Here is a 25,120-nt window from a genome sequence, read left to right on the forward strand (position 1 = left end):
TAATTTATTTCAAACATCTACAACTTGTTGATGAAGAATGATCATAAATTATACCAAATGTGTTTACTACGCTATCATTATATATCTTATATTAGTATACATGTCATTTCATTGTTTATGCATATATGAATACTTGATACAAAGTATCTTTTTTCGTACCTCTACAAAGTGGTCTTTATGAAATTCTTCACTTAAGTGAGATTGCGCAATAACTTACAGGTTTTGGCAGAGAATCCAGTCTAGCATCTTTATGAGAGTAAAGTGTCTTAAATTATGTGTGACTAGTTTTCGCTCAAATTTTATATCTAAGATTTGTATGTCCCTAAGATTTGATTTGTATTTCCTACCCAATTGTGCAATATATTAAAATGTTGCATACACGTTTCTTTCAAGTTACATTCAATTTACTTGTTGGGTCATGATATATTTTGAATTTCGATTGAATTCCGGGATGCCGTCTTTGAAGCAAATTTTCAGAGAGTCAGAAACACAAAATTTCTAACGACATCATTTATACAGACACGTTATGGGATTGTCCTTTCTAAATGATAGCGATGTGGTGTCACTAGCCCAGACTCTCGGTTCACTGCATCACGGTCTGGACTGAAAATTTGATTTAGTTTTCTCAAGTAATTTACATACTTACTTTAACTGCATATGTATACATAATAACATTATAGTATGACGGTAAAAATTTTGGAAATATACAATTATATTACACTATCTATACCTACTAATATTATAAAGAGGTATAGTTTGTTTTGTTGTAGGGGATAATCTCTGGGTTTACTGAACCGATTTTGAAAATTCTTTTACCACTAGTTGCCACGTTATTTGTCAGTGTCATAGACTAGCGTATCGGTTAGTTGATTGATGATTTTATTATAAACACGAAAGTTTGTATAGATGTTTTTTTTTGGATATTTGTTACTTTTTAACGCCTCAAATAGGCTACTTTTCATCCCGGAAAAATCCATGGTTCCCGCGGGATTTGTGTAAAACTGAATTCCACGCGGACTTAGTCTCGGGTAGAATTCAATTCGGTGGGTCGTAGTTTATTATGAACTATGAATACTTGATATTATTTTACTGGTTCCTCCGAAACATTGAATCCGCGCTACATTTAATAATGTCAGAGGGCCTAGTGGCAGTTTGATACTGTTACTATCGCGTTAACGTAAACGCGAATTTCTAAGGAATTGAAACAGCGCCATCTAGTGGCACTACTGAACAACCGTTTCAATTCCATATAAATTCGTGTTTACGTCTAGGCACACTGATCTGACAAAATAAACGCACGTTTCAGTAAGTTTAATTGTAAAACGGCAATTTGAAAGAAACACAGTGCGGGTGGGTAAGGATTATTCCTTACCCACCCGCCAACCCGCATTACATCAGTTTGGTGGGTCTAGTCTCCATAACCTCTGTCATAAGGAAGGAGGCCTGTAACTGCTATAAATTGCAGTGACACTTACCATCAAGTGAGGTACCAATCGTGCCCTAAATTATGATCGATTAAAAATGATACACAGAACAATACGAAGCTCTGAGATACTTATGCAGGAATGTTACGAGTAGGTATATCTCGCGAGTCGCTTTGTCTGCCTCAAGTGGGGGGAAAGAGGGGGGTTTGGGCTTATTTGAACGCTCGATGCGTACGCGCTTGCATAACGCACACCGTAAAAAAACCTTAACCGACATACCACAGTTGGCACAAAACGCTGCGGTTTGAGACTGTTTCCATTTTCACCCGATTATTAACTTTTACGGTTTTACAGTCACTATATTTGGATAGTTTGAAAGGAAATTTATAATAAGCTTATATGATAGGGATGATGTCAGTCTTTTCATATTTTAGAATTTAAACTATCGTGAGTGTTATTCATATTAATTGATTATGAAACACGGCTAAAACTCATATTAGGTCGGAGTATGCCCGACTAGTTTCGAACCCATACGGGGCCCTTAGTCAGGCCCTGACTAAGGGCTTGACTAACGTCAGTGTTTCCATAATGAACGTGACCAGTGACAGTGAGTATGCATTTGTTGATGACGTCATTCGCCCTAATTCAGTACGTGGTTTATTTGTGATAGACCTCACGTACCTACTTTAAACTCATGTTGGCATGCGTCAAAATTAGTATTTAAATTTTTATTCTAATTAAATTATTTTATTATGAGACCTTATTATTAAATAACAAGTTAATTGGCAAAATTATTATAACATAAGATCGATGCAATTTTAATATATTTTGTACAAAATTAAATTTTATAATACCTTTTTTCCGCTCTATTAGTCGTAAAGAAGTGGGTCCGACAATAGTTTAGGGTGGGTATGGGAGACCCTTTAGGTCCAGCCGCAGATCTGTGAAGCTACTGAGGTCTTCTTTGGACCGTGGGTATAAATGACGTCCGTCATCCTATGTGACAATGTGAACAAGTCCATTTGTAGTTTAATTGCACACCTAAGCTTAATTGCTTTAACTTGGTTGACAATTATCCGTCTACGTATGCGGCTCATTTGAGCGACTTACGGTATCCTTTCGGCTTATGAATGTCCAGTTATCAACGAGTTATTAGTTCATACTTCACTACGGTTATGTCTGTAATAGTCTTTAACTCTCAGTTATCTGTTTTTTACACGTCATCATTAACAGCCGACAGACGTCCACTGCTTTGCATAGGCCTCTTGCATGGACTTCCAAACAAAACGGTCTCGAGCCGCGAGCATCCAGTCAACCTAGTGGGGGGTCGACCAACACTACGCTTTCCGGTGCGGGGTCGCCATTCCAGCACCTTGGGACCCCAACGTCCATCGGCTCTTCGAACTATGTGACCTGCCCATTGCCACTTCCGCTTCGCGACTCGCTTAGCTATATCAGTGACAGTTCTTCTGTGGATCTCCTCATTTCTGATTCGATCACGGATCAACGATCTACTTTCCTTAATGCACACAATTAAACGTTTTTGGTGCAACCGTGTTCGGACCTACAACCTCCGAATCAAAGGCAGAGGTCATATCACAGCTTAAGTTATAGTAACATCCATGTAAGAAGTCTACAACAAACACAAAGTTCACCATTAACAACCCATATACGGCTCACTGTTAAGCACAAGTCTCCTCTCAGAATGACAGGGTTTAGGCTTTAGCCCACCGCGCTGGTCAAATGCGGATTTGCAGACTTACACACGTAGAGAGTTAGAAAATTCTCAGGTATGCAGGTTTCCTCACGATGTTTTCTTTTACAGTTTGAGACATGTGATATTTAATTTCTTAAAATTCACATGACTGAAAAAGTGGAGGTGCATGCCCCGGACCGGATTTGAACCTACGCCCTTCGAATAGAAGGTAGAGGTCATATCCGATAGGCTAGCACGTCTCACACACAATCAGAAAATGAAAATTTATATTTTCCTCAGTCGCTATTTTCATGCTTTATATCTAATTTTTGGATCTACTTAAATATTTTTTCTTGTGAAAAATCTTTAATTAATATGTATAACATAAGTACTATTGTAAAATATTGGTAAAATTTTGCACGCTGATTTACTCGGTAAATTGTGTTGGAAATCATACCTACTATTGTAAGATCTAATTGTAACCCACAATTTGGCAAATAAATAAATAAAAAAAATACACCGTTTCGCGGTAGTTTTCAGGAGATGTTACGGTAAAATTGTCAGGCCGTAGGCACTACAAGGTTCAGAAATAGAGCAAAACCAATTACGTACGTTTTTCTATTTACAACACAAACACGGGGAGACCGCATTCGCTTTTATGCTTTTTTTTTCTTTTTTTTTTGTGCGAAAATGTTTCCTAAAGTCACTGTATAGGGTACTACTGTACCAGTACTCTACTACTACTAGTAGTGTACTGTAGAAGGATACTTCGGATTTTGTACTCGGTCAAAAGTTCGAAGGTATTTTGCTTCTGAAGGTTATGGTTTTCGGGCTCATCCTTTGCATGCTCTATATAGTTTGACGGATATCAACATTTATCTCCATCATTAGATTCGTTCTAGTTGTTAGAATGACATTCTATTAAGGTTTATTATTTCCCGGAATTCCCACTAATTTTTACGCAGTTTTGTTGGTATTTTTACCACATTTCTCAAGATCTGTACATCTGTCTGTAGATATAATAGTCAAAAAAGTTTAGGCCACGCTTAAAATCCGGGAAAGGGTTTTTTTTTTGGCTTTTTGTCATTTCTTAAATGAAACTCTATAGGCAGTTTTTTATATGATTTTTTCGAGAAGCAATAGATTTTTTGCTTTTACATGTAAAGAACCCCTGTAGTACGGGGGCCCCGTATCTGTACTAATATTATAAAGCTGAAGAGTTTGTTAGTTTGAACGCGCTAATCTCTGAGACTACTGCTCCGATTTGAAAAATTCTTTCAGTGTTAGATAGCCCATTTACCGAGGAAGGCTATAGGCTATATATTATCCCCATATTCCTACGGGAACGGGAACCACGCGGGTGAAACCGCGCGGCGTCAGCTAGTCATTGATACATATAATACGGTGGCTATCCTGGTAGGTATGTCGTATCACTGTCCACACAAATTATGTTCTAGAATTGGGTAAGTACGTAATGCGTTTAATAAACTTGTAAATGAGAAAATAACAACAAAGAAAATGGTTAAGTATTTATTAATTCGCGTCACAATATTAATAAATGAAGGATCCAAAGTTTTCGCAAAGTGATTAAAAAACCGGCAAATTGAGGGGAAATCTAAATATAAACGGCGTGCCTAATCCCACTTGATGGAATTTTAAGACGCTGCTGCCTTTTTATTGAGGATGCGTTTATTAAAATGTTTGCGCTAAACAATTAAGAGAGGGATTCAGTTTTAATCAAAATACGCTCCGGTGACCTCTATCAAAATCTTTTTAGATTATTATACCGATGATACCATTAAACTTATTGCATCATCACACATCATCATGTAAGTATCAGTAGCGAAGACTGAAATTTTCTAGTATTTAACCCGTTAATGTGTTTTAGTCTGAATGTATTGGTGGCTGATACACAGAATGAATATGTCCAAGTATCTGAGTACATAAAATTAATAACATCCATGAAACTCGAGGATTTTCAAAAGGTAACCCGATAGGAATCGAGTTTTTCGGTACCTTCGCCCCTGATAAGTATATTATAAACGTGTACGCGGTAATATGTATTTAGGCTCATCCAAAAATAAGGCTGTTTAGGCGAAGAAGTTTAACTAAACATAAGAGACACTTTTTTTTTTAAACAAATATACTTAAACAATACACATCACTATCTAGCCCCAAAGTAAGCATACAGAGTAGCTTGTGTTATGGGTGCTAAGATAGTTGATATTATAATATTAATATACAATTATATACTACATATAAATACTTATATAATGTATAAAATACACACAGACACTGGAAAACACTCATGCTCATCACACAAATATTTTCCAGTTGTGGGAATCGAACCCACGGCCGTGGATGCGGAAAGCAGGGTCACTACCCACTGCGCCACGCGGCCGTCAACACTGTCACATTGTTTCATCATCGTCATCGTCATCATCATCATCGTCAACTTGTTTCCATTGCTGGATGCTGGCGGCTCAAAACCGCGTTGTTTGGAAGTCCATGCAAGAGGCCTATGTCCAGCGGTGAACGTCTATCGGCTGATAATGATGATGATGATCAGGGACATAGAAAATTATGTCATTCAATCAGAAAATCTGGAATCCAAACGTGTTTGATGACGATGATGATGATGAAACAATGTGACACTGTCTGTTATTATTTATGGTTAGTCAAACTTCTCGCCTAAACAGCCTTATTTTTGGATGAGCCTAAATACATATTACCGCGTACATAACGAATGATACGTAAGGAATGGTGGAACAGTCCACCATTCCTAACGTATCATTCGTTATGTTTCTTTAGTTTTTTTCATACAGACCGATAATCCAATTAAGTAATTAAAATGTTAAAAGACATGCAGTAACAATCAACACTTGCGAGAAATCTCAAAAGGGGCCATAGTTTCGGTCCGTGCAAGTTATAGTGTTCTAAGAAATGTTCTTGAACTGGTAGAACTTGCAAACTTGCCACTACAACTTCCTCGCTTAGCAATACTGTAGCTACATTGATTAAGTATCAGGTGTACCTACTGCTCGTCTTGTTTCTAACTTAATTTATCCCCCAAGATAAATAACCTTTCGTTTACCCGCTATTTTTGCCGCTTAAAGTTTTACTTAGAAAGTTCTTTTTAACAAATATTGTGAAGCTTTTTACATCCCAATTGGAATACCTTCCATATAAAGGAAACGCCCCTGACATAACCACTGTCATCCGTATAGAGCTAACCTTAGACTAATAACATATAGATCCGCATCACCTAACAATTTTTCACTCCAAACGTAAGCCACTTCTGTGACTATGTGAGCGTAAGAGCTTCTCGTAAGTTAATTTCACTCGCCGACACACGCACACAAGTGTACTTATCGTATCGTAGTGATGCGTCAAGGGCTACAATTTCGGGGCACATTAAACTGTTTACGAAACCTGCGACTACACGACTATCTATGTGTTATAAATCTGTGATGGTAACAAAGTCAAACTATGCACGATATCTTTGAGTCTGTTTTAAGTTCTGTTTGTTTGAAGTCACAAAAGCGGAATCCAACCATGGTCACGAGGTCGCCAGACATGATCCTAACTTACACATACTTTAACAGACGTAGATTTAATTTCTTCTACATTCAGGCTCTTAATGAATCATAGGCAGAATATTGCATCTATCGAGTGCACCCCACTGGTTCATAGGATACGCCATTAAAGTGACGTTCCGTCCCCCACGATCTAATTCTCATGCCTCGATAGTTCTACGCGGTAAAGGGTTTGATCCCCGACTGCTGGACTGTTACCGTACCTACTCCTAACACAGTCTCCCGACTAATTAGAGGTGAACGGGAGTATTGGCCAATTCTAATCTGTCCCACATCTTTTCCCTTAAGTAATTACTTTGTACGATCCACGTTTCCTAATTCGATAACTGAGGCTCGACTCTGGGAGAAATGAACAAAATCCTTCCGGAAATGCTTTTGCAGTCCCATAATGGAGCCTACAGCAAATGCACAATCTATACTTACTTAAAATATATCTATACTGGGCCTGAAGCCATGTGGCATGGCGATTCTCTTTCTACAATCGCTAACGCTCCGAAAATTAAAATGTATGGAAATGACATTTACTATAGACAGATCACGTGATCAAGTTATCGATCGGATCTGTCATTGCCATACATTTTGTTAGTTTTCGAAGGGTTAGCGTTTGTTGAAAGAGAACCTACGTACTACATGGCTAAGACCCCTGATATTATAAAGACGTAAAGTTTGTGGTGTTGCATGGGGTCATTTTTGGATCTACTGAACCGATTTGTAAAATTCTTTAACAACTAGAAAGCCAAGTTGGTTGTCGGTGTCATAGGATATTTATCCCATATTTTATCCCCATATTCCTACAGGAACGGGAATTACGCGGGTGTAACTGCGGGGCATCTGCTACTTATAAAATAAGCTTTTTGCCTCTTAGAGCTGTTTCAGACTAGCGTTTTATACGCGCGTATAAGCTCGCTTTCGGAAACGCATGTAGGCGCGTATAGGCGCGCCTTTTGGCACACACTCAACTCGTACGAGCGTTGACGCGCTTCTGAGCTCGTACATAAGCGCGAGAGACACCTACCACCTTTCATTTTATGTGTATACCCGTCATTATTCATTATTCCTTGTATTTATTTTCTCTCTTTTCGATTGGTTGTCTGGAAGAGATCGCTCATTAGCGATAAGGCCGCCAATTGTACATTAGTTTTTAAGTTAATTTCTTGCTTGTTATTATTCTTTTTGGTGTACAATAAAGTATATTTCATTCATTCATTCATTCTACCAGAGATACTGACACAACACCACCGGTTCGGGCGAACACGCCGAAATACGAGTATGCCCGTTTACGCGGGTCCGGCGCGTGTAAGCGCGTGTGCTGAAACGACCGTATGCGTAAAAAATACGCTAGTCTGAAATCACCCTTAAAGTTTTCTGTACACTGCTGTTTTTATTTACAAGCCTAGTTCGAGACTGCTCTATTGATCTCCAGTGTACAGTTTTGTTTATCCACCGTCTGTGGAGAGTAATACGCTCATCTTGTGTTGAACTTACTGCCTGATGCTTTGTTTTTTTTTGTACGAACTGTTTACTTACTTATTCACCAGTTCGTTGTTTATTTTGGTTGTAACTGCTTTTGTTTTGGATGGCCTGTCACCACTGAATGATATCATACTGATGGTTATTAAGGCTGACCATAGTGCTTAGTGCAAGTGCTTAGTGTGCTTAGTGGCAGTTTGATACTGTGACGATCGCGTCAACGTAAACGCGAATTCCTAAGGAATTGAAACAGCGCCATTTAGTGGCACTACTGCACAACTGTTTCAATTCCATATAAATTCGCGTTTACGTTAACGCGATAGTAGCGGTATGAAAACATTGAAAACTCCCACAAGGCACACAGTTCGCGCCGACGTTTCTAATTAGAACAGCTAAGATCTGGAATGCCCTTCCGGCGTCTTGTGTTTCAAATACAAGTCAAATAAATGCAAGGCAATAGGCATCTACTTGGTAAACTTGTTCTAACGTAGACCTAATAAAATAACAAAAAAAAATACCCGTGAAATATTTATTTATTTTACCTGATGGTAATTGATGATGCAATCTAAGATGGAAGCGGGCTAACTTGTAAGGAGTAGATAAAAATCCACACCCCTTTCGGTTTCTACACATCGTACCGAAACGCTAAATCGCTTGGCGATACATCTTTGTCGGCAGGGTGGTAGCTAGCCACGGCCAAAGCCTCTCACCAGCCAATTAAAATCTATAGTACCTATGTATTTTATTGCTGTTCTATAGGGCTATGTTACTTTTATATATTGGTTGCATGTATTTCATTAATCTTTTTAAGCCCCCCTCTCAATTTTAGGTGGTTCGTCACAAAATTTTACTGTTGAATTTCCTCAATTTTACAGGCGTTAGACCCGTCTACGTACGTTTCTAAAACGAATAATTCTCAGGAGATGTTCACTTTACAATGTTCAATTCTAGAGACCTATTTGTTACTTAATTGCCTTCTAGGAATAGAATGCTTCAAAAGTATACTTTTTAGTGTACCGCACCGAACCTCAAAGGGAAAAAAAATGGAAACCTTAATAGGTACCTACTATATGATAACTTTGTTTTCCGTCTGTCAAGACTCTTTTCCATTCTTCTTTATGGCTTTCATACCAACTAGTCATGACAGTTTTATTTTTCCAGTGTCGAGTAGATGAAGAGACTTCTTCATCTACTAAACTAAGGATATTCTGTGCGGAACTGAAGTTAAAACACGTAGCATAAGTTGTAGCTGTAACTTATTAAAAGATACAGTCGTTTATTGCACAGAAAACATGAATTTCTAAACTGCCAAGGGAATCAAAAATTTTAGCTTACTATTTTAGACCTCATCATCATCCACTCACCGCCACATGACGTCCACTGCTGATCCTCAGCATCCAGCGGCATCTAGCTTTTCGGTGCTGGGCCTGGCATTCCAGCACCTTGGGAACGACGTTCATCGGCTCTTCGAATTATGTGGTCTGTCCATTGCCACTTCATCTTTGTGACTCGCCGAGCTGTCAGTTAACGAGCTGTTAGGAGTATCTCTGCGTGATCGAATCAGAAATGTGGAGATCGGCAGAAGAAACAAAGTCACCGACATAGCTCAACGAGTTGCGAAGCTGAAGTGGCAATGGGCGAGCTACATAGTTCGAAGAGCCGATGGACTTCAGGTGCCTAAGTGCTGGAATGGCGACCCCGCAGTAGTAAGCGCTGTGTTGGTCGACCCCCCACCAGGTGGACTGACGATATCAAGCGAATCGCAGTGATTCGCTGGATGCAGGTGGCTCAGTATCGCGTTGTTTGGAAGTCCCTACAAAAGGCCTATGTCCTGCAGTGGATGTCCATCGGCTGATATGATGATGATGATGAGCTGTCAGTAACTTTTAGACATAGACCTACGAAATTTGGCAGGTACTCGTAATACCGTCTAATAAATACTACGTCTAATAAACTCAATTACTTTATTTAAACCTGGAACCCTCGGTGTGCGAGTCCGACTAGCATTTGGCAGGTTTTTATTTTCATGTGGGTCTTATAAGGAACGTAAAAACAATTCAGAACAATTCAGTGTACTTCAAAAGGGGACATCGACTGCTGATCCAAGAGCGAATGTAAACGTTACGTGCGTTAAACGTTTAATTTTATCTCTTCGCGTCACTGAATTGTCAACCTCACTTTTATAGTAATATAGTCGATATTCGTTTGTACTTTTTAGTCACATTAAGCAGCTGTTAAAAATCTGATGTAGGGACGTTTGGTAGATGTGCCAGTAACATCTCTGTAACTAGTAGGCAAATAATCAATTAACTATTAGTTTATTTGTTTATGTTTGTCTGTTTGTAGTATCGCAGCTTCCAAAGGGATGGATAGATTTAGATGGTTTTTATGTGTACCTATTAACGTATTAGAACTGGAAATGGTTCTTCTGCGATGAATCTGTGGTATATCCAAGGAAACTCGTAACTTATTTAATGATGAAAGGAATTTTTGAGTCATCGTTCTAGCTAAGTTATGAACTTCGGAGTTCGGAGTTTAATATTTGATTTTGTAACGAGCACTGTTACTTATAATGATTATACCCAATAGGCTAGTTGACACTTTTTAAATGGTCTTCAATAATTGATCATTATCGTTCTATTAGATGGAAAAAAAAATTATATATTTTTCGAGACGTGACGAGTTTTTTAAACAACGAGCCAAAACGCCTGTCCTATCGGCCATGATGGTCTAAGTTTCAACTGTTTGGCGTATGACAAAAATATTAGTTAATATCGAATCTACGCCCCCCGAATCGAAGGCAGATGTCATGTCCACTAGGTCATCACGCTCAGTGTCGCGCATATCACAAAACAAAATGCAATTTCATACCGCCCGGGACGTGTTACGTCATAGCCGCTACTACAAAGACATTTCGCGTCTCAAAAACACACTGGTCTTTGATCTCAAAGTGTGTTCTAGATGCGTCTTTCACTTTTGTGTCTAGCTCTAGTGTTTGCTTAGTTTTTTCTCTAGGCAACTTTATGTTGACACCAAAAAAGGCCCCAATTTGATTATGCATGTATCGTTATCAACCCATATTCGGCTCACTGCAGAGCTCGAGTCTAATCTCAGAATGAGAGGGGTTAGGCCAATAGTCCACCACGCTGGCCCAATGTGGATTGGCGGTCGCCTCGCCATGTTTTCCTTCACGGTTTGAGACAAGAAAATGCACACAACTGAAAAGTTGGAAGTGCACGCCCTGGACCGGATTCGAACTCACACCCTCCAGAATCGGAGGCAGAGGTCATATCCACTGGGCTATCACGGACGGATATATGTATATGCATGTATCACTAGTGTCAATTCCTGAAAAACGCCCCATACGTATATATACGTGGGGGTAGAGGTAGGGTAGGGGTAGGGTAGAGGTAGGGTAAGGGTAGGGTAGGGTAGAGTACTGGTAGGTTAGGGTAGTGGTAGGGTAGGGGTAGTTGAAAGTTTACATCGAGTTTCACACGGAGGAAGTTGCGGGCGTCCGCTAGTTTATATTAAAACTAAGACTCACGTATAGTACGAACCGCTTATGCAAAACAACACGATTGTTTAAAACGCTCTCGCTCAATAATAGATCGATTGCAATCAATTTAACTCCAAAGGTTTCGAGAGTCAATTACGCGGTCACAACAACTTCACCGCTGGGTCCGCAGTGCAAATAATAAAACCGGAATATCCATCCAGCTCGAGTAATTGAGTTCAAAACGTTTGTGTCTCAAAACATACGTTTTTTTTTCTCGGACGTTTGTCGAATCATACGTTTTTTTAGAGTTGTTTATTATAGAATAAAAGCAGTGAAACAGAGTTGAAACATAAGTTGAAAATAACAATTAACAATAAAAAATATTTAGAAACAAACCAAAGACGCCGACGTTTCTACATATTTATAATATGCTCTTACAGTCTGAAATATTTATGAATTATTTAATAATTTTTCAATCAATATACAGTTCACTTCCATTACTGGAAACCGCATCAAAATCGGATCAATACTTTTGAAGATAAATAGTGATTAGTTTGCACGAACGTCCACTCATTCCAAACGCGTATATGTATACCATCTATGTTATAGTCTTGGGTAAATAAAAGATTTTAGCTTACATCTACATAAAACATCGACATCTATGTATATAAAAGGTTATATTTATTAATTTTTTTATATCGATTAACCAATTCAAAAACCATTTCATTATTTTTCATGATTATTTACAAGTTAACTCATGACCACAATCTCACCTGATAATATGTGATGATGCAATCTTCCTCGTAAATGGAAGCGGGCTAACTTGTCAGGAGATGGATGAAAATCCACACCCCATTTGGTTTCTACGCGACATAGTTCAAGAACGTTAAATCGCTTGGCGGTACGTCTTTGCCGGTAACTAGCCATGATGATCGAACCCAGGACCTCCGTCTTGTAAATCTACTGCGCACACCACTGTGCCACGGAGGCCGCAAAATCTTATATTGCGTACCTACATGTCTACAAAAACGGTAACCTATAGCTATGACTGTTATTAACCCCCATCGCTTTAGTGATTCCAAAGTAAATAGATTGGAACGTTTGTTTTGTATTTGTACCGGTCACGGTTATGCACATGTAATTGACACTTTGTTATTTTGTGTGTGTGCTGAAATTCAATTTTTTGAGTGTGTTTTTAAAGTAGACATTGAAAAGTTTCAACTGTTTTATTGTGGCAAACTATGTGTGACCTGGCAAACATTGTTGTGCCATACGAATTTCTTTCATATAAAGAAGGGCGTATAAGGGTGTAAATACCTTACGATTCTAATGCTTAGGAGCCCTTTAGAAGAGCTCGTGTTATTGGTCGCTAGATTTTAACATTATGGTATAGTATAGATGAATGAAACGGTGAAGGAAAAACATCGTAAGAAATCCAATCCGCATTGGGCCAGCGTATTGGACTAAGACCTAACCCTAACCCCTCTCATTCTGAGAGAAGACTCATGCTCAACAGTGAGCCGAATATGGGTTGTCAATGATGATGATGATGATGATGATAGTTGAATGTTGCTATACGCACGACATATTATTTTCCATAGATAACCAATATTTCCTTTAGGAAAACTCAATTCTTGACTGCTTGACATGCAAATTGATTGCAAATAACATCATCTATGGATTTTTTAGGCAAAATATCAATAAGGTGTAATTCGAGTCAAGTAGGTAAGAGTAAAACTTTGATGTATTTCCCGGAGCCCCGCGGCAGAATCAATATCGTGTCAAACTTCCAAAAGTTATCCGGATAACTAAATTTACACGGTTATGGTTGGAGGAAAAATAGCTTGAACTTTTGTAAATGCTTTTGCTCGTATCAAAACCAGGCTGTTCTCCTTATAGGTCTTCGAGTGTAGACCCATCATGCTGCTTCAATGCGGGCTAACGGGTTAAATTTGATATCGATATACGGTGCTGACGTTTAATGGTACGCGTCCACTGATCCGCGTCGTACGTATCGGACGCATCGCATCAAACGGTGAAGCTTTGTGTTTGAATTTGATAACGCTTCGAGTCCTTCGACTCGGGCGCAAGATACTTAAAAGACTTCGCGCAACTATTGGGGGGGGGGGGGAGGGGCACATAAAAGTAATGAGAGAGGCATGTCATCACCTCCCAGATATAATTCCGTGCGGGGGTACGGGCCTCGAGGTAATGCCTCCTTGTCCGGGTAAGGCGCGGGAGATCTTGTTCCCCCGATCAAGTTTTTCCAGCCACTTTTTAAGCCTATCGGCCTAAGATTAGTTCGTTCGTTATCAACCCACATTCGGCTCACTGATGAGCTCGAGTCCCCTCTCAAAATGAGAGGGGTTAGGCCAATAGTCCTCCTATGCGAATTGGCAGATTTCACAAACGCAGAGAATTAAGAAAATTCTCTGGTATGCAGGTTTCTTCACGATGTTTTCCTACACCGTTTGTGAAACGTGATGTTTAATTTCTTAAAATGCACACAACTGAAAAGTTAGAGGTGCATGCCCCGGACCGGATTCGAACCCACACCCTCCGGAATCGGAGGCAGAGGTCATATCCAATGGGCTATCACGGCTCTTTTTCTAAAAGTAGTAGTCTAAAAGTAGTAGTGCCCCGCGCGGACTGCAATTTACTCTCTATCCTGCGCTAATGAAACTAATGGATAACTTTGTCGTTGTTGCAGCAACGGTCCGGTAGAGGGCGCGTATGGTCCGCAGCACAGCCCCGTGTCGCGGTCGGACGCCTCCACCGAAGACGCGGAGCTCTCGGCTGCATTGGCGCACCAGCATCATCTTGCTATGCAGGTACTGTTGACACTAGCTTTTATGTTGCACTAGAGATACGCATATCGATGCTGGCGGCTCAAGAGAGTGGCGTCTCGAAGCCCTTACCAGAGATTAAGTCTATCGATGTGACGAGTTGTGTTCGACGGTACAGACGAATGAGAATACACGGAACGGCTTCCACAAGATTAAAACCTGTGTAGAGCTCATTCCTGTGGAATTATTAGCACAAGAAGTAGTCTGTATCTATATGCTATAACACTATAATCTAGCTCTGTGTCTCTCAATATATTTTTGGGACCCGTTCAGTCACTAAGTCGTGATTGAGGATCGAACATCCGTAAAATAGTCTTGAAGTTCTGAAGGGGGTTCAAAAATGTAAAACGACTTTACGCAGACTTGACCTGGGGAGTTGATGAGTGCGGTACGAAAACCGAAAAATGTAATAATGAAAATTGAAAATGCTGCAATCTACAGGCACCATTAAACAGTGTTTTAAAAGTACCAGTAGATGGCGTTCTTAGAGAACTTTTAAACTATCCCTTTTTGACACTTTAAGAACCTGTCGCAATGCAGTTATACCTGGGGCTCATAGATGGCGCTGTTATTCGTTTAATTTGAAACAAGTTTGACTTCAGTGGTGTTGTCAAAAGTACATTTGCTTTTTTTTTTAATTTTCAAGGCCGGTGAGTACCCCGTGGGCGGCGGCGTGGAGCCCGACTACGGGCAGTACGTGTCTTCCCCCGCCGCGCACTACAACCACATGGGCCACCTCACTATGGCGCCGTCGCAGAAGTACCCTCATGTGAGTACAGCTACTTGTATTGATGTGGTTTGTTAGCTACTTCAGTGTAGAACGAGATCCGGCGATATATCATTAAGAGGAGGAGATCCGCTGAAGAACAAAACAGACTTAGCTTAACGAGTCGCGAAGCTGATGTGGCAACGGGCGGGGCACATTAGAAGACGCAAATACACACAACGTACACGTACCGGGAAGCGCAGTTTTGATCAACGCCTCCTAATTACGATATCAAGCGAGTTGTTGTATGCAGGCAGCTCTAAAAAGTAAAAGCAGTCTGAAAGTTCTTACCTTTTTCAGGTATCAGACACTACAATAGTGCTTAAATACTGTTTAGGCAATGTGTGTTGCATAATTTATAATATACGTTTTTTTCTTTCTTTTCATTTTTACAAAAGGCCTTGTCTCATCAGTTGATGAGATGATGATGATGATGATGATGATGATGATGATGATGATGATGATGATGATATTAATAAGTAGGTGATGATGTCGCAGGTGATGGAGGCGGTGTCGGTGGGCAGCGGGTACGCGGGCGCGGGCGCGGGGGCGGGCGCGCACTACGGCACGTACGCGCACTACGGCGCCGCCTACCCCGCGCAGCCCGCCTACCTCGTGGAGCCGCAGGTGCCCGCCTACATGGCGCAGGTGAACAGCCCGACCACAAGCAAATTAAAAAAAAAAACTCCTACGCAAAAAATACTTACACTTTATGGAACAACCCTTAAAAAGTAGGGTTGGGTTGGGTACCCTTAATTGGGTTATATGAACCCAAATAGTGAGTTGGTATATATATAATTATTTATTATGTTCTTATTATTAATTATCAATTAGTAACACTTCTTCTTGTTGTTTCCGCCCGCGTCACCACATGGTTCCACGGAAGACCAGCGCTGCGCTGGTGCATCCATCACTAGCGTAGCACATGCTGAGTGGTGACCATTTTGGTACCACACACATCATTTTTTTGGATTTAATTTAATCATTAGTTTAATATCTTTAAATTATTAGTTTACTTTATTTTTAAAATTTCTTTCTTTTGTTTTAGGTATTTGTTGTCTTTTGTGTATTATGTGTGTGTGTCCAAATAAAATTATTTTCTTTCTTTCTTTCTTTCTTTCTTTCTTTCTTTCTTTCTTTCAAATACGATATGTCTTATATCGTTCGTTATCAACCCATATTCGGCTCACTGCTGAGCTCCAGTCTCCTCTTAGAATGAGAGGGGTTAGGCCAATAGTCCACCACGCTGGCCCAATGCGGATTGGCAGACGTCACACACGCAGAGTATTAGGATAATTCTCTGGTATGCAGGTTTCTTTACGATGTTTTCCTTCACCGTTTGAGACACATGATATTTAAATTCTTAAAATGCACACAACTGAAAAGTTGGAGGTGCATGCCCTGGACCAGATTCGAATCCACACCCTCCAGAATTAGAGGCAGAGGTCCACTGAGCTATCACAGCTCTCCAACCACCACCCGTTCAGTCACTGAGCTGTAATTGAGGATCAAATATCCTTGAAGTTTTCTGATAAGTTCAAAGAGTTTTTGATTAATAATTTTGAGGTAGTAAAACTTCTTTACGCACGCTTTACTCGGGGAGTGAGTTGGTGAATGCGTTACGGATAGTGTACGGACGAGGCTTTTAGGATGCGTGCTGCCATCTACAGGCACAGTGAAACAGTGTTTTTAAATTACCAGTAGATGGCGTTTTTAGAGAACTTTGAAACAATCCCTTTTGACACTTTTCAAGAACCTATTACGGTTATAAGATAATTGGTCTGAACAATTGGACATGGACTGATGACAAATCAAACCAAGCATGGCTCCGTAAAGTTATTTATTTAAAGTTATCCGTTACAATACAAATTAATTATAGCAACGACATTACATCAACGTTATTAAGAATGGGTCAAAACAAATTAAAACTGAATTTAAGTGGCAATCTATATGTATACCTACTAATATTATAAAGAGGTAAAGTTTTTAACTGGCTTTGTAAGGGGTAATCTTCGAAACTAATAATCTGAATTTAAAAAAATCTTTCACCAGTATAATGCTACGTTATCGGGGAGTGCCATAGGCGTGAGTGATGATGACAATGACGATGAATTTGTATTCACTACAGGAATATGTGGAGGGAGGAGGTAGCGCGTCTCCAAGAAGCGCATCTCCGGGAGCTATGCCGCCTCAACACAACTTACATCTGCAGCAGAGGTCAGTTGGGCTTATTTTGTTGTTACAATGTAGTAAGATCTGTCTGTATAAATAAAAAGCTCTAACACTACTGAATACTTCTACAAGTATACTATTTGTAAGGTCCAATTTGCAGGTATGATCCAGTTAGGTAGGTCCAATTTCGAGAAAGAGGTGAACCGCCGAATTAAAATCGGCTGGGCTGCATTCAGGAAACTTTGCAACATCTTTTCATCCGAAATTCCTCAGTACCTGAAGACTAAAGTCTTCGAACAGTGCGTGTTGCCAGTGATGACCTATGGTTTCAAGACTTGGTCGCTAACTATGGGCTCAGAGTCACACAGCGGGCGATGGAACGAGCTATGTTAGGAGTATCTCTGCGTGATCGAATCAGAAATGAGGAGATCCGCAGATGAACCAAAGTCACCGACATAGCTCAATGAGTTGCGAAGCTGAAGTGGCAATGGGCGGGGCACATAGTTCGTCACCCAGGTCCTAGGTCAGGTCAGGCAAAGTGACTTTGCAATTGCACGTTGTAGAGTCAACATCTCCTGAGGATGCTCCGGTTTCGGGGTGAAACGTACGTAGAGAGTATTTTGTCGGACCTGGGTGACGTTGTCGCATGGGTTCCGTCGGCTTTTCGCGGATGATAGCAAAATAAATAAATCATTATATAATCATGATGAACTTCCGCAAAGTAACGCCTGCTTCTATCCAATATTTAAAAGTGGTGATGATGATGTTTGCAGGTACGACTCAGCGTCGCTGGAGCAGCTGGGGCGGCACTACTGTGTGACGTCACCGCGCGGCGAGTACGCGGGCGACGCGTACGCGTACCAACACTATCCCGCCGCGTACGAGCCCCCGCACCAACCGCCGCCCTTCAAGGTCAGTACCGAGTCGCCGGAGACGCTTTGCTTTGATGGAGGTCCTGGGTTCGATCCCCGGCTGGGCAGATTGAGATTTTCTTAATTTGTCCAGGTCTGGCTGGTGGGAGGCTTCGGCCGTGGCTAGTTACCACCCTACCGGCAAAGACGTACCGCCAAGCGATTTAGCGTTCCGGTACGATGCCGTGTAGAAACCGAAAGGGGTGTGGATTTTCATCCTCCTCCTAACAAGTTGCCCGCTTCCATCTTAACCTGCATCATCACTTACCATCAGGTGAGATTGTAGTCAAGGGCTAACTTGTAAAGAATAAAATAAAAAAAAGCTGGGGCGGCACTGTGTACTGTGTGACGTCACGGCACAGATTTAGACATTTTCATTTGAAATTTTGGGCCCGGAGTTGGAAAATTTGTGGTGTTACACTCACGTGCCTCGGAGAGTACGTAAAGAAGTGTCATTATCAATAACACCTTATAGTAATTGTTATTGAATTTAACAATATCACCCTAACACAACCCGCACTAACGTGGATCTAAGCTTCAAATCCCCTCTTCTATAAGGAGGAAGACCTGACCCTGTGGTGGGTCGTTAAAACAGGCTAATGGTGATGATGATGATGATGATGAAATGTACTTCGGTTTGCTTGTATTTAATATTGTATATTTTGTAATTTCAGGATTCACAAAACGGTCTAAGTTTAGGAAGCACGGGCGGGCAGTCGATGTATGGCGACGAAGAGGAATTACAGAAACAAATGGCGAATATGGCGCTAGGTAACATCACTGACGTATTTATACTCTCATTTATATATATATTCACACTCCATTTATAAACATTTTTTACCCATTTTAGTTGAGAATAACAAAGAATTTTTTAGTTATTTGTTGTTTATTGAAATCAGTACCATCAGTTGATACCTAACTGGACCTTTGGCGATTGTATCTTTCTTAATTGAAATAAATTCAGATTATAATTTCACTCAAATTAAACCAAGAAAGGAGAAATAAGTGAATAAAAAAGTTAATATTTAATAAAAAAGTAGTAATTTAATAAAGTTATAAAAAAGTTCATACCGGGGGCTATATATGAAAAATCGATTCTTATGGAGTAAACTTCAATAAACTCCAAAAAAAATTTTTTTGACTGCCTTGCCTGCCTTAATCCAATTCCTGGTCCATTCGAATTTGTGGTTGGGTTCAATGATGTATACTTTTTGTTTCTTCTAAAAAATTTTCAGTTAAAATTCAGTTGAGCCCGGAGTTAGGAGTCCGTGTTATACCCTCGTAGTGATTGTTAATGAATTTAAACATTATCACTTTAATTCCGCCTACTCGCATTGGGGCTGTATCCCATATCTCTTACTAGTAGACGCCGCGTGGTTTCACCCGCGTGGTTCCCGTTCCCGCAGGAATACGGAGATAAAATATAGCCTATAGTCTTCCTCGATAGATGGGCTATCTAATACAAAGAATTTTTCAAATCGGACCAGTAGTTCCTGATATTAGCGCGTTCAATCAAACAAACAAACTCTTCAGCTTTATAATATTAATATAGATAATATAGATAAGGAGGAAGGCCTGTCATGGGAGTGGGCCGTTAAAATAGGCTGATAATGATGATGAATGTATGTTTTTTTCCAGTTCACGGCGGAGTGGGGGTGGTGGGTCGCGAAGACGGCGGCGGTCTGCAGTGGAGGGACCCCAACCTGCCCGAAGTGATCGGCTTCCTCAACTCGCCGTCGGACGTCGTGAAGGCGAACGCGGCGGCCTACCTGCAGCATCTCACGTACATGGACGATCCTAACAAACAGAAGACCAGGAGCTTAGGTGAGTGTGACCCCTACAGCTTGACGGTTAACACGTCCGCTGCGTACGAGGTCAATTGACCGCGTACGTCTAGCGTCTTCAAGGGTTACGAGGTTGATGGACCTCGTACCATACCACAAAGTTCTACTATGAGGTCAAAAAACCTCGTACCGCACCAGAGGAAAGTACAGAAAAATCAGTGCCGCAGCGAATGTGTTAAAGAATCGGAAACAAATCTGTGAGGTTTTTGGGCTTTCCCGACAGTTGGCTGATTGTCGTAACCATGCTTTACACTTTTACTTGTTTGCATTGAAAGGGTAAATATTGGTAATATTGAAAAAATCCCATTTTTTCTTTTTTTTTTTTTTATTCTTTACAAGTTAGTAAGTAATGATGCAGTCTAAGATGGAAGCGGGCTAACTTGTTAGAAGGAGGATGAAAATCCACACCCCTTTTGGTTTCTACACGGCATCTTACCGGAACGCATCGTACTGGAACGCTAAATCGCTTGGCGGTATGTCTTTGTCGGCTAATAATATTATTCTAAATATTTCTTTGTAAATAAAAATCTCTAAAATAAGAAAATATCTCTACTGGTTTGAAGAAGTGCACATAAGTCAAAGCTTTTGACGGCCGCGTGGCGCAGTGGGTAGTGACCCTGCTTTCTGCATCCACGGTCGTGGGTTCGATTCCCACAACTGGAAAATATTTGTGTGATGAGCAATGGGTGTTTTCCAGTGTCTGTGTATTTATACATTATATAAGTATTTATATGTAGTATATGAATATTATAATATGAACTATCTTAGTACCCAAACCACAAGCTACTCTGTATGCTTACTTTGGGGCTAGATAGTGATGTGTATTGTTTAAGTATATTTATTTATTTAAAAAAAAAAAAAGCTAAGCTTGACCGGGTCCACTAGTTAATAATAATTCTCTCGTATCTCCCCAGGCGGCATCCCCCCTCTAGTGCGGCTGATATCGCACGAGAACCCCGAAGTTTGCCGCAACGCATGCGGCGCGCTGCGGAACTTGTCGTACGGGCGGCAGAACGACGAGAACAAGCGCGCCATACGCGACGCGGGCGGCATCCCCGCGCTCATGGCGCTACTGTGCCGGGCTACCGACATGGAGGTACGTCGGCCGCCATCTAGGTTTTGTGGTGACGTCATAACGTTTTTATTTAGACGCGTGCGGCATTCCCGTGGTCAGAGCGCTGCTGTGCACAGGTACTGACGTGGAGATATGCGGGCCACCATCGTGATTTAAGAATGACGTCACGACCTCTCTGCGACCATGTGGGCGATAGAATGAAGAGAACAATCGCGCCATACGCCTCGCCATTCCGGCTTTCATGGCGCTGCTTTTTTACATTATATAGGCGGGGCCTTGGCTAGAATATTGCTTGACAGTAAGCTATGATGCAGCATATAGTGACTATTTGCTCTTGACTTGAATGCTCTGCTGTACGTGGGCTGCCATCTTGATTCTATGATGACGTCATAACGTCTATACGTCCTTGCGAGCGGTAGAATGAAAAACAAAAAGCGTACCACACCATGCGCGATAATAATAAGAATTTTGCGAAAAATAAAACTCTATGGACATTAAAAAGTTTAATTATTTAATATATATTATACTTATGGTATAGGTGAAGGAGCTGGTTACTGGCGTGATATGGAACATGTCTTCGTGCGAGGACCTGAAGCAGTCCATCATCGATGATGCAGCTCAGGTCATAGTCAACAAGGTGATCATCCCGCACTCGGGCTGGCACCCCACCAACCCTGGCGACACCTACTGGTCCACTGGTGAGAAAACTAATATTATAAAGGCGAAAGTTTGTGTTTATGTTTGTTCCTCCTTTAGGCTGCGGTTTGAAATCAGATTTGGCTGAATTTGGAATGGAAATAGATTTTACTCTGGATTAATACATAGGCTACTTTTAATCCCGGAAAAAATCACAGTTCCCGTGGGATTTGATATAAACTGAATTTCACGCGAGCAGAGTGACTTTGTCTGTGAGTGTCTGCTTGTTACTAATATTATAAAGAGTAAGAGGTAAAGCTTGTAGTATTGTAGGGGCTAATCTCTGGGTCTACTAATTTTGAAATTACATTCAATGTAACATTTTTTATTTTGATTTGATGATTTTTTCACAGACACACTGTTAATTCTACAAAATTGCTCCACTAATAGCATACTTTTATTATAATATATAATAAAAAAAAAATAATAGGCTAGTTGACTCATATCAAATTTTATTTAAACAATATTAATTTCGTGTAGTAGGTACATAAATTATGGGTCCGAAATTTATCGATATCAATTAATAAAAGTTAAGGATTTCACCATAACCTTATTTAAAAATTATGTATTCAATAAATTTTTACAAACATCAAAAACACTGACGGCCATTTTGTAACGTTCACTTGATGTACTAAAGGAATAAACGTCAAACTTCTTAAATCTTAATACATAAATGCAAAAAGTCATTCATCACACAATCTCGAAAACCGTACAAAGCTGAAATTTTGGCAGGGAGGTTGGAGGGAGGAGGTTAATGTTTGTTGTTTAATGTTTACGTGACGTCATGAAACGATAAAAACGATACGATACGATTTTGGCTCGTATTGTAAAAAAAATGTTTAAAATTAAAAAAAAATATTTTTTTATTATTTATTCATTTAAAGGAGATGGTCCATTTCCGGTCCACTCTTGTACCCCGTATTAATTAAATTTAAAAAACACAAGGATTTTATTAAAATTTATTAAAGCGAATAAATCTAACTAAATAAAAAGAAATAAATAAGATAAAAACCCAAGTTTTTGAGTTATATCAAGATGGCGCCCATAGAGCAACTATGACATGACAATTGACAGCAAACGTCAAATCGATTACTGCATTGAATACGTAATCTATCCTCCATTAATACCCTTAATAATGTTGCATTTCTTGGGAGATAATGAATATTATGTTGAAAGAATTAAAATAAATTTGTAGATTTGTATAATCAAAAATAGTTGAAAATATATCTTCTTTTGTTTCCGCTAGGGTACAATTACTTATCCTGGGCTCCATACAATTTTGGACCATCTCCTTTATGATATATTTTTTTCAATTTAGTAGAACGATAATAGTTTAAGACCATTTAAAAAAAAATGTTTTTGTATTGCAGTGTTCCGCAACGCGTCGGGCGTGCTGCGCAACGCGTCGTCGGCGGGCGAGTACGCGCGGCGCCGGCTGCGCTCGCTGGCCGGGCTGGCGGAGGCGCTGCTGCACGCGGTGCGCGCCGCGCTCAGCGCCAACGCCATCGGCACCAAGATCGTGGAGAACTGCGTGTGCGTGCTGCGGAACCTGTCCTACAGGTGAGCGTGCGTTACAATAGCTCAACGCGTCGTCGGCGGGCGAGTACGCGCGGCGCCGGCTGCGCTCGCTGGCCGGGCTGGCGGAGGCGCTGCTGCACGCGGTGCGCGCCGCGCTCAGCGCCAACGCCATCGGCACCAAGATCGTGGAGAACTGCGTGTGCGTGCTGCGGAACCTGTCCTACAGGTGAGCGTGCGTTACAATAGCTCAACGCGTCGTCGGCGGGCGAGTACGCGCGGCGCCGGCTGCGCTCGCTGGCCGGGCTGGCGGAGGCGCTGCTGCACGCGGTGCGCGCCGCGCTCAGCGCCAACGCCATCGGCACCAAGATCGTGGAGAACTGCGTGTGCGTGCTGCGGAACCTGTCCTACAGGTGAGCGTGCGTTACAATAGCTCAACGCGTCGTCGGCGGGCGAGTACGCGCGGCGCCGGCTGCGCTCGCTGGCCGGGCTGGCGGAGGCGCTGCTGCACGCGGTGCGCGCCGCGCTCAGCGCCAACGCCATCGGCACCAAGATCGTGGAGAACTGCGTGTGCGTGCTGCGGAACCTGTCCTACAGGTGAGCGTGCGTTACAATAGCTCAACGCGTCGTCGGCGGGCGAGTACGCGCGGCGCCGGCTGCGCTCGCTGGCCGGGCTGGCGGAGGCGCTGCTGCACGCGGTGCGCGCCGCGCTCAGCGCCAACGCCATCGGCACCAAGATCGTGGAGAACTGCGTGTGCGTGCTGCGGAACCTGTCCTACAGGTGAGCGTGCGTTACAATAGCTCAACGCGTCGTCGGCGGGCGAGTACGCGCGGCGCCGGCTGCGCTCGCTGGCCGGGCTGGCGGAGGCGCTGCTGCACGCGGTGCGCGCCGCGCTCAGCGCCAACGCCATCGGCACCAAGATCGTGGAGAACTGCGTGTGCGTGCTGCGGAACCTGTCCTACAGGTGAGCGTGCGTTACAATAGCTCAACGCGTCGTCGGCGGGCGAGTACGCGCGGCGCCGGCTGCGCTCGCTGGCCGGGCTGGCGGAGGCGCTGCTGCACGCGGTGCGCGCCGCGCTCAGCGCCAACGCCATCGGCACCAAGATCGTGGAGAACTGCGTGTGCGTGCTGCGGAACCTGTCCTACAGGTGAGCGTGCGTTACAATAGCTCAACGCGTCGTCGGCGGGCGAGTACGCGCGGCGCCGGCTGCGCTCGCTGGCCGGGCTGGCGGAGGCGCTGCTGCACGCGGTGCGCGCCGCGCTCAGCGCCAACGCCATCGGCACCAAGATCGTGGAGAACTGCGTGTGCGTGCTGCGGAACCTGTCCTACAGGTGAGCGTGCGTTACAATAGCTCAACGCGTCGTCGGCGGGCGAGTACGCGCGGCGCCGGCTGCGCTCGCTGGCCGGGCTGGCGGAGGCGCTGCTGCACGCGGTGCGCGCCGCGCTCAGCGCCAACGCCATCGGCACCAAGATCGTGGAGAACTGCGTGTGCGTGCTGCGGAACCTGTCCTACAGGTGAGCGTGCGTTACAATAGCTCAACGCGTCGTCGGCGGGCGAGTACGCGCGGCGCCGGCTGCGCTCGCTGGCCGGGCTGGCGGAGGCGCTGC

The 25,120-nt window shown here is 42.2% G+C and overlaps 1 protein-coding gene across 1 annotated transcript in view; it reads left to right on the plus strand.

Annotated features, from left to right (window-relative positions):
- Positions 1-25,120, plus strand: part of LOC112044052 (catenin delta-2) — an 84,946-nt gene that overhangs the window by 41,469 nt on the left and 18,357 nt on the right. The window contains exons 3-12 of the mRNA XM_052889190.1: positions 14,396-14,516; positions 15,178-15,300; positions 15,796-15,945; positions 17,426-17,514; positions 18,243-18,381; positions 19,055-19,151; positions 20,019-20,204; positions 21,139-21,320; positions 21,838-21,997; positions 23,366-23,555. Coding sequence (XP_052745150.1) covers positions 14,396-14,516; positions 15,178-15,300; positions 15,796-15,945; positions 17,426-17,514; positions 18,243-18,381; positions 19,055-19,151; positions 20,019-20,204; positions 21,139-21,320; positions 21,838-21,997; positions 23,366-23,555 — 1,437 coding nt within the window. The remainder of the gene's footprint in view (positions 1-14,395; positions 14,517-15,177; positions 15,301-15,795; positions 15,946-17,425; positions 17,515-18,242; positions 18,382-19,054; positions 19,152-20,018; positions 20,205-21,138; positions 21,321-21,837; positions 21,998-23,365; positions 23,556-25,120) is intronic.

The sequence above is a fragment of the Bicyclus anynana genome, chromosome 25 (genome assembly GCF_947172395.1).
Source record: "Bicyclus anynana chromosome 25, ilBicAnyn1.1, whole genome shotgun sequence".
Classification (NCBI taxonomy): Eukaryota; Metazoa; Arthropoda; class Insecta; order Lepidoptera; family Nymphalidae; genus Bicyclus; species Bicyclus anynana.